This window comes from Canis lupus, chromosome 28, assembly GCF_003254725.2.
Source record: "Canis lupus dingo isolate Sandy chromosome 28, ASM325472v2, whole genome shotgun sequence".
Classification (NCBI taxonomy): Eukaryota; Metazoa; Chordata; class Mammalia; order Carnivora; family Canidae; genus Canis; species Canis lupus.
This window is the reverse complement of record NC_064270.1, coordinates 35,102,789-35,119,557: the sequence shown is the minus strand read 5'-3', so window position 1 is coordinate 35,119,557 and position 16,769 is coordinate 35,102,789. Positions and strand designations below refer to the sequence as shown.

General features: G+C 41.9%; 1 protein-coding gene across 8 annotated transcripts in view; it reads right to left on the bottom strand.

Moving 5' to 3' along the window:
* Nucleotides 1-369: 369 nt before the first annotated feature.
* EDRF1 (erythroid differentiation regulatory factor 1) overlaps nt 370-16,769 on the bottom strand; it is a 43,552-nt gene continuing 27,152 nt past the window's right edge. For 5 of the 8 annotated variants that reach the window (XM_049103330.1, XM_025467591.3, XM_049103333.1 and 2 more), the window contains 6 exons: nt 16,364-16,522; nt 16,053-16,202; nt 14,321-14,474; nt 12,180-12,295; nt 11,135-11,286; nt 370-1,218 (listed from right to left, as the gene is read on the bottom strand). In XM_049103330.1, the coding sequence (XP_048959287.1) occupies nt 1,059-1,218; nt 11,135-11,286; nt 12,180-12,295; nt 14,321-14,474; nt 16,053-16,202; nt 16,364-16,522 (891 nt within the window). In that variant the 3' untranslated portion in view covers nt 370-1,058. Of the gene's footprint in view, nt 1,219-11,134; nt 11,287-12,179; nt 12,296-14,320; nt 14,475-16,052; nt 16,203-16,363; nt 16,523-16,769 lie in introns of those variants that run through there. The other 3 variants (XM_049103331.1, XM_049103334.1, XM_049103335.1) reach the window with 3 other exon arrangements.

Below are 16,769 nucleotides of genomic sequence, written 5' to 3'. Positions count from 1 at the left end.
GAAGATGGCATGAAGGAGGTTGGGCTGGCACTCTGGACCTGGAGGCAGGACAAGCTCTTGTCTACAAAGGCCTCACGCCTAATGTCCCGACCATCCACCCGACAGGCAAGGGTATGCTTGATGTTTGTTCCCTGAGATTGACAGGACAAGTGCAGCATCGCACGCTGTAGGCACAGAAAAGAATAGAGAAGTTTGTATGCAACCGGACAAGAGCTGCACAGCAACAGTGGCAAGTAACGAGTGTGATGTTCTAGTGAGAATTCAGTGGGTGGCACAATTTTTTAATGTTTTAATCTTTTGAGTTTTGATTCGAACTGGTTTAATGAATGAATTTTACAAAGTGAAGAATGTGAAATGGAAAAATACGAAGACATTTTAAATAAATAATTTATTTATTCAAAATAGTTTTCTTACCTTATTCACAGTTTCAAGTTTAACATGAAAAAAAAGGTGGTGGTGGGGGGAATAGTACCTATTCTTGATCAACTGTCATACAAAGTCAAAGAAAAGCGGATCCTTTCCGAACATGCACTAAATACAGAAACTCGCACGATGGCCAGTCTCCACAAACTGCTGCGCTGACGTTGAAGGAGAGCGGGCTTCCTTCTGTGCGACCAAGAAGGAGACAAGTAGATGCACAGGACATTTCCTTAACCCACTGGAACCACTAAAATCATCTGGATAAAAGTTTCCTTGACCAAAGTAACATCATCCAAAATAATTATCTTAAACTCACATAGCTTAACATATTTCAGAACTGTCTAGCAGTGTACCTGCAGCACAGCGTGTGTGTCAACACTGAGGTACCCTGTACTTCTCAAAGAAAGAACTGCTGGGAGCTCGAAGTCTGATTCTGATTTTAGCACTTCAGATGAAGAAGTCAAAGAACTCAACCATGATCTGTCATGGGAAGAGAGAATCTGTTTCCACTGCTGAGCCTGTTTAAGTGGCTATTTCCCTCATATTTAATAAAACGAAGCACCGAATGGACAAACTAGCCTCCAAGAGTGGAAGGCACTGCCTGACAGCATTTCTGCGGCCGGAGCATCAGGCACGAGTCACTGCACGCCACCGCCACCTCGAGCAAGCTGATCCAGCAAATGGAGGAGCACGTCGATTCTTTCCAGAAGAGTTGCATTTTTGTTAGCAGTAGCTCTCAAAAGCTGGGAGTAAATCTGCTTGTTGGTTTTGAGGACTCCATCTTCGTCAGTATTACTGCTGTGTTAAAACAAAAATAAAAAAGGAAGTGAAGTGCACTGCGATGCCCAGCTGCAGTTCAAAAAATCCAAAAATAAACAGGAACAGGCCGTCACTTTTCACAGGGAAGCAGGTGTTTTTTTTTAATTTTTTTTAAATTTTATTTTACTTATTTATGATAGGCACACAGTGAGAGAGAGAGAGAGAGAGACAGAGACATAGGCAGAGGGAGAAGCAGGCTCCATGCACCGGGAGCCCGACGTGGGATTCGATCCCGGGTCTCCAGGATCGCACCCTGGGCCAAAGGCAGGCGCTAAACCGCTGCGCCACCCAGGGATCCCTGTTCATTTTTTTTTTTTTTTAAAGATTTTATTTATTCAGGGTAGACATAGAGAGAGAGAGAGAAAGGCAGAGACACAGGCAGAGGGAGAAGCAAGCTCCATGCCAGGAGCCTGACGTGGGACTCGATCCCGGGTCTCCAGGATCGTGCCCTGGGCCAAAGGCAGGTGCTAAATCGCTGAGCCACCCAGGGATCCCTGGAAGCAGGTGTTCTATTAATGCTTATTCCATACTTACCTTCTTGCATCTACTGCTTATAGGCCTGTCTGTAGACATTTACTTCAATATATCAATTAGAACCAACGTTCCTTCTTTTTACAAATATTTGAGCGCCTACTGTGTACTGGGAACTGCTCTTGACACTCAGTGGACAAGGCAGACCAAGAGTCCCTGCCCTCACAGCACCCGAGTTCTACTGAGGTAGGAGTGGTGGGACGACGTGCATTACACAAAAAACAGAGCGGGTCAGATGACCACGCTGTGAAGAAGGTCCAGCAGGGAAGGGCTAGGCACGGGAGGCTGTCCGCTATCTGCTCCCTTCTTTGTGCTGAGCCCAATGCCCCTCAGATCAACCAGCCTGACCGTGGGGCTGCTCTCCGTGGAGCCAGAATTGCATAGGACTGAAGCATGGACTCCAGACTCGGGAACTACTCCACCTCACTGCAGTTCAACTCTCCGAGCAGCTTCTGGTGAAGGATGCCCCCCCCATTGCCCAGGTGCAGGGTTCTAGACATACTCCACTTAACAACTTTTTGAACAAAAACTTGTTTGTTCTGAAAATATGTCCCCCACAGGATAGATTCATGGGTTCTATTTATGTCACTAGGAGAAAAGACTACTAATTACATGGCAGTTCATCTCTAGCATCCTTTTTTTCCTTTTGAGTCCAGACGTAATTCAGACCATGACCAGCTAACTGCGGCTCGATTCCTCATACGTGTGTCTAGATCTGAACCGCATGATAACCTGCTGCCCCAGAAGGGCAAGGACTAGTAATATTCCTACCTTACAGATGTAAAAACCAAGGCCCAGAAGGACTAAATAGTTTGGATTGGGGTCAAAACATTATATTCTCTGACTTCAAATGCTATGTTCTTTCCATTTGCCAAAGTACAAATGTTCCCATGTACCCATCAGGCCAGCCACACGGTAAACCAGGAGTCTAGAACCTCCCTCTGGTGCACATCAAGGCTCAGGCTATAAGGAGTCCTCTTCGTGGCTCCACTTTCTCCTCCTCAACACCTGTCCATACTGGGACTGCCCACGGGCCCAAGCGGGAAGGAGTGTGGGCTCTGCAAAACCCTCCCTGGACCCGTTTCTCTTCTCCCTCTTAGTACTACTTATTTTATCAGGTAAATCTCTCTTCCCGTCAAACCACCCAGGGCACAAAGTGACTATGCAAAATGCATTTGCTGCCTACAGTTCGGGCCTAAGATGGTGATGTACTTATTTTTGAGTGGGGGTGACATTTACAAAACCTCTGATAACCTTATGAGAAACTTAAACTCCTGACAAATTAAGGCATCAGTACTTAACTATCAGAACCAGTGCTCCAAAAATGCATTCTTCATGGACAATGATACCTCATTTAGCTGGGTGCTGGAAGATAACCCATGGCTGCTGGGATCATACATTTAAAACATTTGAGATTTGTTCTAATCCTAATCCTGAACCTTAAATCTTCATCTTCCAATTTCTACAAATGATTTCCATTCTGTTTTTTTTTTTTTTTTTTTTTTTTTTTTAGATTTTATTTATTTATTCATAGACACACACACACACAGAGAGAGAGGCAGAGACACAGGCAAAGGGAGAAGCAGGCTCCATGCAGGGAGCCCGACACGGGACTCGATCCTGGGTCTCCAGGATCACACCTCAGGCTGCAGGCGGCACTAAACCGCTGCGCCACGGGGGCTGCCCATGATTTCCATTCTTAATGGAAATCAACTCTCATCAATAGTCTCACTAAACCATGAACTCTAACAAGAAAGGTCCCAGCATTTTGCGGGCTTATCTTTTATCCAAAGGCAACTAACACTCCTTTATTTTCCTTTTAATAATCTTAACCAATTACTAAATGTACATACCTGGCCAGGAATAGCCCATAAATATAAAAGATCTGCTCTCTGCACATGGTCAAAGGTTTTCCAAACCTGCAGAGATTACTTCTATTTTTCATTCTATGAACCCCCAAAGCCATCAAAAAAAGATCAAGGGGCTCCAGTCTGCTAAAGCAATGAATATTAAAATAAAGTACAAGAGTAAAATTCTTCATTCAAAATGAAAAAATATAACCCAACAGACAAAACAAGCATTTCTAGCAGGACAATACTGGTTGCCATAGAGGGAGTTGTCATAAGAAGATTCTAAGAAAATTAAGATTTTTAATTACTAAACTGTGTGTGTGTGTTTTTTTCCCCAGCAGGGGTGTGGTGGGTAGAGAATAATCAAAACAAAACACAAAATTATTATATTTTCTTTCTTTTAAAGTCTAGTTCTGGGGCGCCTGGGTGGCTCAGGTGGTTAGGCATCTGGCTTTGGCTCAGGGTCCAGGGATGGAGCCCCAAGTCGGGCTCCTTGCTCAGCGGGGAGTTTGCTGTTCCCTCTGCCCCTCCCCCCACTTGTTTTCTGTCCCCCTTTCTCTCTTTTTCAAATAAATACATTTAAAAAAGAAAAGTCTAGTTCTGATCTCCCTTTACTCTAAGCAGGAATGCTCACAGATTCATGGTGAGACAGCAGGGTCTCAGCAAGGGAGGCCTTCCTCCTCCTCCCCTCCAGTGACACAGGAGAAACAGTCAATAACTCAGTAACCAGTTTTCTGTTTCAAAGCCTATCAACATATTAACGTATAAACACAAATATCACGTTTAATAGTCTTTAACAAACCTTGAAAAATGAACACAAATTAGGTAAATAGGATTTTATACATTATGCATGAAAACTTTAGATTACATTTTTTCTGCAGAATATTAATAACCTGAAAAAACAGGTTAGAAGACTCTTCACTAAATAAGAATTACTTAAGCCATACATATGATGTTTTTTTTTTTTAAAGATATTATTTATTAGAGAGAGAGTGCACAAGCGCTCTCGAGGGAGAGAGAATCTTAAGGAGGCTCCATGCCCAGTGCAGAGCCAGACTCAGGGCTCAATCTTACAACCCTGGGATCATGACCTGAGCTGCAACCAAGAGCTGACCACTTAACCGACTAAACCACCGAGGCACCCTGTAAGTTATGTTTATAAAAGATATTGTTAGGACTGAACTGTTACCTGTTAGCTAACTACTCAAACTATCAATTTGTGAAAATTGGTGAATCACTGTTTCTCAAATGTATTTATTTATATTGCCACCTTGTGGAAACCAAGGAAAAATTTTAACATTCTCTACCTGCTGCTGTTAAACAGGAAAAGCCAACTGTGTGTCACTGTACACACTGTCCCCCCCCCCGCATTTTAGTTCTTTGGTTCTTCAGAAGACAGATGTACCTGCTGAACCACAGCACGTACATACTCCCTGCTGGGTGCAGTGACCAGACACAGAGCGGATGCCAAGGATAAACAGCGGGGCTGAGATGACAGGGCACCTAAGGCTGAGTGCTCCCGCCCAAATGAGAGCTCTCCTTAGGCCACAGAGAATTATCTGAAAGCATTTACTGGAGAGGCTTTCTGCTCAGAATGGAGAGAACAAGAAAAACTATCATTCCCACCCTTTGACAAACCCAGCAATACAAAGCAGGACAACCTACAAGTTCATGACTTTCTATGAATCTATCAAAGAGCTGGGGTTGCCAGACAACCAATGAGTCTGAAAACCAAGGACAGACAGGGCACCAGAGAAGTACTTCCACGCCTGGGACAGAGGCAGCCAGGTACCACTAAGAATTTAGTTAAAAGTTACTGAGCTGGTAGAGGCTGAGTGAGACCTGGCGAGGGAGTGTGGGGCCTCTGAGGGTTGCAGGTATAGGATGAGTTCACCTTGTCTCCTAGGCTTCTCTTCAAGGACTCTGGTGAAAGCCCTAAGAAAGCAACCTTCATGCAGGCTGGGCAAGGGGACCAGCTATAGCTGCAGAAGGGCAGGCAACCCCACCCAGACCCTTTTCTCCATGGAATGAAAGCCTTCATCTGCACAGCCTAGTCAAGGTGGGTGGAGGTAGAGGAAGGCAACAAGCAATGGCAGCCTTAGGGTACTGGTGAAAGTCAATGCAGATAAAGCAGTGAGCAGAAAAAAACCACTCTACCCCAGGGGTGGGGCAGGAGCAGTGAGACTACACACACACAAACCAGGGACTCAGGGACCCAGTCCTGAGATTGAGGCTTACGCAAATCAACTGAGAAGGCCTGACTGGCCCTCTTTCCTTCTCTAAAAGGCTGAAAGCACTGAAGGACAAGTAGGAATGGATTATGGCTGAGAGCTGGAGGAGTATGCAGACAGACTCTTTCCGAGGTACCCCACACCTTCCTTAGGAAAGCCCTAAACTAAAGGTGGAGTAGACATTAAGAAAAACCCTCTGCAGACCTGCTCCACACTAAGCACAGGCACTGCTTGAGGGACATGAAGGCTGCTGGACATGGAAAATAACCAGAGCAACAAAATAATCTCAAACCACAGCTCAGCTCCAGACTAGAAAACACTCAACCCTCCATACTAAAGGCCTAGAATGGGATAGTGTAAGAACTTTCCAGGAATCAAAATTATTTCCCTCAGTCTGAGATGTAGAAAGTAATGAAACAACACATGCCAAGAGACAAAGAACAAAACAAGACTCAGATGGGGATCCCTGGGTGGCGCAGAGGTTTGGCGCCTGCCTTTGGCCCAGGGCGCGATCCTGGAGACCCGGGATCGAATCCCACGTCGGGCTCCCGGTGCATGGAGCCTGCTTCTCCTTCTGCCTATGTCTCTGCCTCTCTCTCTCTGTGTGTGACTATCATAAATAAATAAAAATTAAAAAAAAACAAAAAACAAAACTCAGATGTGACACAGATGTTGAAACCAGATGTTGGAACTATCTGATAGATGATTTAAAATGACAATGATTAATACATTAAAAGGCTCAAGTGGAAAATGTGGGCAACATGCATGATCAGATGGGTCACTTCAGCTGAGAGATGGAACCTCCAGAAAGAACTCAAAGGGAATACCAGAAATGAGGAACACAGTAAACAGATACAGAATGTTTCTGACAAGTTCAACTGTCAATGACACAAAATCAAGAATCAGTGCATTTGAAGACAGGTTCACAGAAATTACTCAAACTAACCTCCACCGCTGGCAAAGTATAAAAGCAACAAAACATGTTAACAGTTGTGGCAAAGAGCAAATGGTCTAGTGTAGATACAACTGGATCCACAGAGAAAGAGAGAATGGAGGAGAAGAAATAAAAATAAACACACTAAGGAGGGAAGGAGACGTCACCACACACCCAGGATACACCCAGAAATATCATGTTCAACTGCAGGTGGGGGGGCGAGGGGAGGGGAGCAGGGAAGAAAATCTTGAAAGCAGCTGGAGGAAAAAAGGCATTTTACATACCTATGAACAAAGGTAAGAATCAGAGTGGGCTTCCTGTCAGAAGGCAAGGGAGGGAAATCCTTCAAGTGTGGGACAAAGAAGTCTGTCAACCTAGAACTCTCTCCAGGGAAAACATTTCCCAAAGCTGAAGGAGGAATAGACTTTCTCAGACATTCAAAATGGAAGAATTCTTTGCTGGTAGATATTAAAGGAAGTTTCTCATGCAGAAAGAATAGGACACCAGACAGAAAGTGGTATCTATACCAAGTAGAGCACTGGAAATGGACTAAATGAAGGTAAAATAAATTCATAGAAAAATAAATTGTCCTTTTATTTTTAATTGCTCTAAAAGGTATCCATCTAAAGCAGGAACAGTAGTAGTATGTTTAAAAGTGAAATGGTAATAACACAACTGATGAGAGGGAAGAACTGGCAGTGATTACCTGAACATCTTCATACAGCACATGATTAAGGAGAATATCATGAGAAGGTGGCTCCTGATTAAAGATGTCAACCTAAACCCTAGGTCAACCACCAAAAAATTTTATTTTATTTTTTTAAATATTTTTTATTTATTTATTCATAGAGACAGAGAGAGAGAGAGGCAGACACACAGGCAGAGGGAGAAGCAGGCCCCATGCAGAGAGCCTGACATGGGACTCGATCCAGGGTCTCCAGGATCACACCCTGGGCTGCAGGTGGTGCTAAACCGCTGAGCCACCGGGGCTGCCCTCCAAAAAATTTTAAATGTAGTATAAATAATAAATCAATAGTGAAATAAAATCCAATCATGAAAATGTTCAATTCACTCGAGAAGGCAGAAAAGATAAAATAGCAAGATGATAGATTTTATCTAACTATATTAATAATCACCTTAGATGTAAGTGGTCTGAAGATACCAATTGTAAGTTTGGATTAAAAAAAGCAAGACCCAATTATATGTCATTTGTAAGAATCTCACTTTTATTAAAAAGGCACAGTTAGGCTAAAAGAAAAGAAAGAAAAAGACATTAACCAAAAGAAGGTTGAGTAGCTCTATTAAGATAACAAGTAGGTATCGTATGATAAGGGGGTCAATTCTCCACGACAGAACAATCCTAAATGTGTCCACATCAAAACAGGGGAAACAGAACTGCAGAACCAAAAAGAAAAACAGATGAATCCACAACTGTACTTAGAAAATCCCACTCTTCCCTTAGTAACTGATAAAACAAGGAAGTAGGAAGACAGAAGTCCTGAAAAATACTGTACACCAACTTAACTGACATTTCCAGGGCAGTCTATCCAAGACAGCAGATACTCATGTATTTTAAGTGCACACGGAAAGGCAAACCATATTCTAGGTCATAATACAAACATACACAATGCGAAAGAAGAGAAATCATGCAAAGTTATGGTCTCGGGATCCCTGGGTGGCGCAGCGGTTTGGCGCCTGCCTTTGGCCCAGGGCGCGATCCTGGAGACCCGGGATCGAGTCCCACGTCGGGCTCCTGGTGCATGGAGCCTGCTTCTCCCTCTGCCTATGTCTCTGCCAATCTCTCTCTCTCTGTGTGTGTGACTATCATAAATAAATAAAAATTAAAAAAAAATTAAAAAAAAAAAAAAGTTATGGTCTCAGCACATACTGGAATTACCAGTAATCCATAATAAAGATTACCTGGAAAGTCTCCATACTTAGAAACTAAGAGCATGCTTCTAAATAACACAGGGCTCAAGGAGGAAGTTTCAGGGAATATCAAAGATTAGTGTTAAACTGAAAGAAAAAGAAAATACATTTGTGAGATGTAGCAAAGGCAGAGTGAAATTTACAGTAAATGCTTATATTAGAAAAGAGAAAGGGTCTCAAGTCAATAATCTAAGCTTCTACTTTAAGAAACAGTAAAAGAAAAAAATCCATAAGTAGAAAGTTATAGAGAGAACTGAATAAATCAAGGACACTGAAAATAGAAAAACAATGGAAAATATCAATCGAATAAGCTAGTTTTTTGAAAAGATCAATAAACCCGATGAACTCCTAATCAGAGTAACCAAGAAAGAAAAGAAGACAAAAGTTGGCAATATCAGGAATAAAACGAGAGCTACCCCTGCAAACGCCTTTAGACATTAACAGGATACTACGGGAATACTGTGAACCTATGCACCTGACAACAGATAAAAGACTTTCATTCCTCCAGAAGAAAAAGTCAACTTGAATAGTATTTATCTACGAAAAGAAATTAAACTCATTGTGAAAAACTTCCAATAAAGCCAACTGTAGGTCAAGATAATTTCACTAGTAAATTCTAACAAACCTTTAGGGAAGAAACAATCTAACTCTACACTTCTAAAACCTAGAAGAACAAATAGTTGCAAATTGATTCCATGAGGCCAGCACAGCTCTAGTACCGAAACCAGACAGGAGCATTACAAGACCACAACTGTGATTACACTATAGGAGAGAACTGTCCTCACAGACACAACAATCCTTGATGGTACTAGCACATGGAATCCCAGGGATGCCTAAGAATGACACATCCCAGCAAAGTAGAGTTTCTCTCAGGAATGCAAAGCTGGTTTAACAATCAAAAAAACCTCAATGAGCTCCATCATATTAAGACACCAAAGAAGGAAAACACTGTGGTCCTTTCAACATGTGTACCAATAAATATCTGACAAAAATTTCACAACCATTCATGATAAAAATAGGAATAGAAGGGAACATCCTCAACTTGGTAAAGGGCATCTACAAAAAAACCACAGCTGATGCTACATTTAATGGTAAAAGAAAGCACACTTTCTCCCAGAGATCCGAAGAATTAGGATAGACCACAAAAAGGTAGCAAGAGGGAATTTCTGGAGTGATGGAACTTTCTAGATCATGATTTTGGCAGGAGATGCATGTCTGTGTTTGTCAAAGCTTGAAGAACTATGCAGCACCAAAAATAAATTTTACTACAGATAAATTAAAATAAATATAGAGACAAAAATGATCTGTACCTGAATATTATAAATTGATAAAACACACAGAACAGCTGATAACAGCATATGTGTATGGTAATTTTTCCCCCTATTTTCCAAATTTGTAATATGGTCAGATTGTACTTATATTTAAAAAAAAGAGGCCAGCCCGGGCTCAGCGGTTTAGCGCCGCCTTCAGCCCAGGGCGTGATCCTGGAGACCCAGGATCAAGTCCCACATCGCGCTCCCTGCATGGAGCCTGCTTCTCTCTCTGCCTGTGTATCTGCGCCCCACCCCCCCGTGTCTCTCATGAATAAATAAATAAAATCTTTAAAATAGATAGAAAGAAAGATGTGTTATTTATATTACCTTCCTTTTTTTTTTTTTTTTTTTAATGATAGTCACAGAGAGAGAGAGAGAGAGAGAGAGAGGCAGAGACACAGGCAGAGGGAGAAGCAGGCTCCATGCACTGGGAGCCCGATGTGGGATTCGATCCCGGGTCTCCAGGATCGCTCCCTGGGCCAAAGGCAGGCGCCAAACCGCTGCGCCACCCAGGGATCCCCCTACCTTCCTGATCTAGTACTTAGTACTAGATTTTCAAGTTAAATTAATAATGCCAACATAGTAACTCTGGCAAAACAACAGAATTGGACAGACTGACGCAGGTGTTAAGAACATTTTTTGCTGAGATGCTTATGCTTTTCTCTTCACTAAGTTCTTGGCTTTACAGAGATTTTCAATGTTCTGTTATCTCCTTTCTATTAGTGCATTTGGTGCTGAGTATCAAACTGCAGTCCTGACTTCCCACTACAGACAATGGTGAGTTACTAGAAACAGTGGAAGTGATTCCACTGAAACAATGATTCCAGTGTCATTCATCTCTCTCAGGGAAAACATTAAAACCAGAAGAGTACTTACTCTTGGGAAGCAAGATCTGTTTCTATAGCTTCACTATGTAGTAGGCAACACGGAAAGGAGTCTCATCTGATTTACCAAGTCAGGAAAGAGCACCACTTAAAAATTCCTGATCACCCACATAAAGGACAAGAATGAATACAACCTATCTTTTTATAGGGTCAGTAGAAGTTATTACCTTTCTACAGGTAAGGAGCTGGAAAAGAAATTTCCATAAAGAACAATTTGATTTACCTTGTTTTCTTCTTAGTTGAAGACAGCAGCTTGATGGACTGAAGGAGAAGGAATGACAACCGAGATTCAAATATACTGAGGAGCTTGATCACTTCTTCTCGATTAAGACTAGGAGAGGAATCAGCAGCTGGAGGGGACTCATCGCTCTTAGGCTAAGAAGAAGAAGAAGTCACTTCACCTAAGCTACCCAACAACGACAGCTTCATACTGAAACAAAAGGACTGCAGTTTCATTCACCAGTAGACTTTTTAGCCAAAAACAAAACAAACAAAAAGGAAACCCCAGGTCCTTTGTTTTTCTCCAAGCACAGCCTGTTGGTGGCAGAGGCTGTGATGAACCCCCTACCCCAGAGATCACTCTGATAGATTAAAGCCTGTGAAAAATGTCTTACACATAACAGGCACTTATGTAGAAGAAATTGATACTGAATGGAAATCTCCTACTTTGCAACACTGCACTGCAGTGTTGCACTGCACACTAAAGGACCAAGATGGAAATGGGCATGATCCAGGGTTGGACAAACCTGGGCTGGAGGAATAACAGGCTGGTTTACCATGGGGACTCAGAGAAGCTTTTAGCAACAGCAGAAGGCAGCATGAATGCTGGAATGCCAGGCAAACTGGAAATGCTTTCCAAGGAGCTTAAGCCCATTCATTGTTCAACTGCTCCCTGGCAGTTTAGTAGAAATTATAAAAGAGCTATATGCCTCTTTCTTTCTTAAAAACAAACAGTAAAACAACAAAAAAGAAACAATTTGAAAAAGAAAACACAACAGAGATGTTATACTCCTGGGGTCTTACTAAGCTGTATGTGGTTATTTAAAGAAAAAAAATTTTAATGCAAAAGATATAATTCTACCTTAGAATTTAATAATTCCACCAAGAAAATACAATAGGTCACTATTAGTGTGTTTTATGCAAAACACATACATGTCTGTATATACATATACACATAACATACATAACATACATAAACATATACGCGATATGCTCACTATTTAGCTTAAAATACACAAAAAACAAAGATAAATATAGTTCCCATTTACCTGGTCAAATTCCTCTACAAGCTCCTTTCTGATGAGCTGGAATGCATGCTTAGTTCTCACCATTATATCAAGAGCCCCAGATAGTGTTTTTAATTTTCCAACATTGCTATTCTGACCTAGTGTGTCAAACACAAAAATGATCATTCCTTTAAATATAAATCTAGAAACTCATCCAATGTCAGGGGATTAATGAAAACTGATTTTAAATGCTATTAAAAGGAGCTCATGAGAATCTATACAAATTTTCTAAATCCAACTTTTAGTAATCATCCCTAGATAAAAATATTAAATCTAGACAAAGCAATAAGTAACAATTACCAGTAGGTTCTATCAGGGTGAGAATACAACCTATCTGAAATAAGACCTGACTGCGAGGTCAAAGAAACCAGATGGGACAACTCTGGTCCAAAAGCCTCCAAATGCATATGTAACTTTTCTCAGGTACTCAATTTTTAAACATCTTTTTAAAAGAAAAATTAACCATACTCATCATCTTAGCAAATTTGTTCCCAGTATCTGTTTTTATGAAAATGATGCCTGCTGTCTTGAAGGAATTCAAACATGGCAGGAAATTTGAAGATGCAAATGAAAAAAGGCCATCGAAAACCTACCCTAGAAAGAGCTACTATTAATCCTGCCATCTAGTATACAATGGCAAAAAGTTAAAAATATTTTCAGTAAAAAGTTTTGTTTAAAGATTTATTTATTTATGGAGGGGCCAGAAAAGGACAGAAGAGGGACAGAAAAGTCTCAAGCAGGCTTCACAGAGGTGGAGTCTGATGTGGGGCTTGATCTTATGAACCTGAGATGACAACTTGAGCAAAACCAAGAGTTGGATGCTCAAATGACTGCACCACCCAGCTGTCCCAGTCAAAAGTATTTTTAAAAACTGTTTTGAATGGGTAATACATCCTCAAAATGTATAAAGTCTAAATCGGGAAACAGTGAAAGCCCTCCTCCTGGCCCCCCATCCTGCCCCCAGAGGCAGCAATGTTATCACTTTCTTGTGCATCCTTCAGGGATACTCTAATAAAAGAGTCATCTATCTGGTTCAGTATTACATTTAATTTAAAAAACAACTGAAATAAAATCAAATGAACAGCTGTTACTTCAGAGAAACTTTTGTTTCTTTACCACACAAGGGCTATTTCTCCAAAGACCCCTCCTGCAGAAGGGGAGCAGGTGGACAAGGATAAGAGAACTCAGGGAAACAGATTCAGTGTGGAGCAGCCACTCCCTCCCTCCTGTGGCCTCACCCCAACGCAGCAGGCTCATTCACCTTCCTCCTTCTCTTCCCTTCCCATTTAGCTCTGCCTTGCTCAGGATCTACAGTTCTAGTTCCACAACTGCCAGTATCCACTGTATGTTTATAGGTATTCAATGGGATCATTGCTCCAGGATCACTCCTTTTCCCTTCCTACATTGTTCATAATGATTTACATCTCTAATGGTCTCAACAAACTTGTCATAGTTCTTTCCAAATAAAGAGAGCATGGCTGTATTTCAATATTTCTATGAATATAAAGGGGTCACGGAACATAAATTCATTTTTTAAAAAAGATTTTATTTATTTATTAATGAGAGAGAGAGGAAGCGCGCGCGTGTGCGCGAGAGCGTGGCAGAGACACAGGCAGAGGGAGAAGCAGGCTCCACGCAGAGCCTGATATGGGACTCGATCCTGGGTCTCCAGGATCACGCCCTGGGCTGAAGGCGGCACTAAACCGCTGAGCCACCTGGGCTGCCCTCAAATTCTTTTTTTTTTTTTTTTTAATTTTTATTTATTTATGATAGTCACACACAGAGAGAGAGAGAGAGAGAGGCAGAGACACAGGCAAAGGGAGAAGCAGGCTCCATGCACCGGGAGCCTGACGTGGGATTTGATCCCGGGTCTCCAGGATCGTGCCCTGGGCCAAAGGCAGGCGCCAAACTGCTGCGCCACCCAGGGATCCCTCAAATTCATTTTCTAAAAGAGTGTAGACTTCTCCTGGCTTCTACCCAAAGATGTTAACTATGGGCAAATTTAAAGGAAAACAACATTGTTTACATTCAAGAGAGATCTCTGGTCTGCCTCACTCTAAGACAATTCGACACTAAGTCAAGTCAATGTACACAAATCTGTGAAATAAAAGAGTAAGACTCACTGGTCATTTGGAATTCTGCAAATGCCACTCTTTCTAACTGTACTCGAAGCAGTTCACAGGGAGCGTCTTTGAGAAGCTGAAAAAGCTTAACAGCTTTGCTGTAATGAAGATCTGCCAGCACCCGGTGCTGCTTCCTAAGATGTTCATCACCAACCTAGGATCAAAAATAAAATAAGAAGACAAACCTTAAAGCTTGGTTTCACAAGAACTACTTAACCAAGTCTCTGGATCATTAAATGTTATTTAGTGTTGGGGCACCTGGGTGGCTCAGTGGTTGAGCACCTGCCTTCGGCTCAGGGCGTGATGTGATCCCAGTCCAGGGACCGAGTCTCATATCGGGCTCCCTGCAGGGAGCCTGCTTCTCCCTCTGCCTGTGTCTCTGCCTCTGTCTCTCATGGCTAAATAAATAAATAATATATATATATATATTTAAAGAGTTATTTAGTGTCATTGTTTTATAGTTTTAGTTGTTACATTTAGGTGTTTAATCCACTTTTGGTTAATTTTTGTATATGATGTGACAGAGGACAGTCCCCCCATGTGCTCTGCACGTGGACATCCAGCTGTCCAGGCACACTTTGCTGAAAAGACACTTTGTTCCCCATTGTGTCTACAGCCTGCTCTTGCCTTGAGGATATTAGACCATCTGGGCAAGCCTGAATTTTGGTTAGGACCTCCTGTGGCAAGGGGAAGGGTCCTGGGCCAGCTTAAAGTGAAAAGAAATCCTTTTTCATTAACCTGGACCTCAAAGGACAGCATTCTCAGGATAAGCGTACTCAGAAGAAGGCCCACCCCCAAGGGACTGCAAGGTAAGTTGTCTTGGTCCTGAGCTAAGAAAAGAAAAACAACAACAAACACACACACAGTCCTGAGACACTTCAAACACAAAACTCTTGGCCACGCAACCGCTCTGGAGGAAGGTACCTTCAATCTGGCCCTCAGTGTATTCTTAGATACCCCTGCATCTAAGCACCAGGATTCAGGTACAAGGCAGTTCACAGCCGATTACTTCTAACAGTCTCACACTGAAACAACCCAAAGATTCAACAATCATAGAATAGATAAACAGTGATATATTCATTAAATGACTTCTAGTGAACTGAGAAAATGCACCAACCCGGAGGAATCTTGAAAACATCATGTCCAGTGAAAGGCAATAAACCACAGAATATGTACAGTGTGATTTGTCCTGTAAAGTTCACCACTGGGTAAAACGTAAACATACTGTTTAAGTGGTAAAACACAAAAGGTATGGACAGACTGGAGAACCCAGGATAGTAGTTATTTATTTTTTTAAAAGATTTTATTTATTTATTCATGAGAGAGACACAGAGAGAGAGAGGCAGAGACACAGGCAGAGGGAGAGGGAGAAGCAGGCTCCATGCAGGAAGCCCGACGTGGGACTCGATCCAGGACTCCAGGATCACGCCCTTGGCCAAACTGCTGAGCCACCCAGGGATCCCCCCAGGATAGTAGTTATTCTCGGTGGGTCTAGAGAGAGACTCAGTGGGGAGGGGGCAGCACACAGAGGATACCTAATTTCTCAAACTAATAGCCAATCAATTATAGTAGAGAGAAATATGCAGCACAGGTGAGAGGGGAAAATCCCCTACACTGCAAGTTTTTCTAAAGCAGCTAACAGAACAGCTGACATTTAAATAGATATTGAAACATAAGCAAAGCACCCTGAACATTTTTAAATGGACCTAAGCTTCAGCTGGAATGGCAATACCTGATTTCTCAGACAGCTGTGGTACATGGACGCCAGCCTGTGATGGATGGTTGCAGCTCGATATTGACAAAGAGGCTGTCGAGCAGACACGGAGTCCACATCACAGTATTTCAGGGACTTCATCATAGCTTCACTGACTTCTTTTTCAATCTGTTTTTTTTTTTTTTAAGGGGGAGGAGGAAAAAAATGACAAGCCTATAATCTTAAATAAAAATATTTAAATACTGCTTGCTATGGAAAATATGCTCAATATCTGTTAAAGGCATAAATAAAGTTGAAGACTTCTTTTATAGCCGCATAAATATTATTACCTGCTCCTGAGCTTTTCTAGATAATGGAGCATAATCTTGCTGCAGAGTTGCCATAGTGAAATAAGTAGTGGACAACTCCCAATTCACTGAATCCCAAACAGCCGGGTGTATGTCTCGTGTTCCCAGTGACCTCAGAGCTTTCAAATAATAATCAACAGCCTGTAAGGGAGGGAAAGGTACAGTTCTCAGTCTAAATCTATTCCGACAGCATATGAAAATAAATACTTTAAAATCACCCAGATGTTAATTTGATGTGGGAACAATTTACAGAGGGGCAGTATTGTGAAGAAAGGAAAAAACCCTAACAATGAAACTTTCAATGAGAAAAGCCATTTAAAATGGACTGTAGGTCACTCCACATGCCCACAGTTAAGACCAGCATAAGCCTTAGTGCTGACTCATGCTC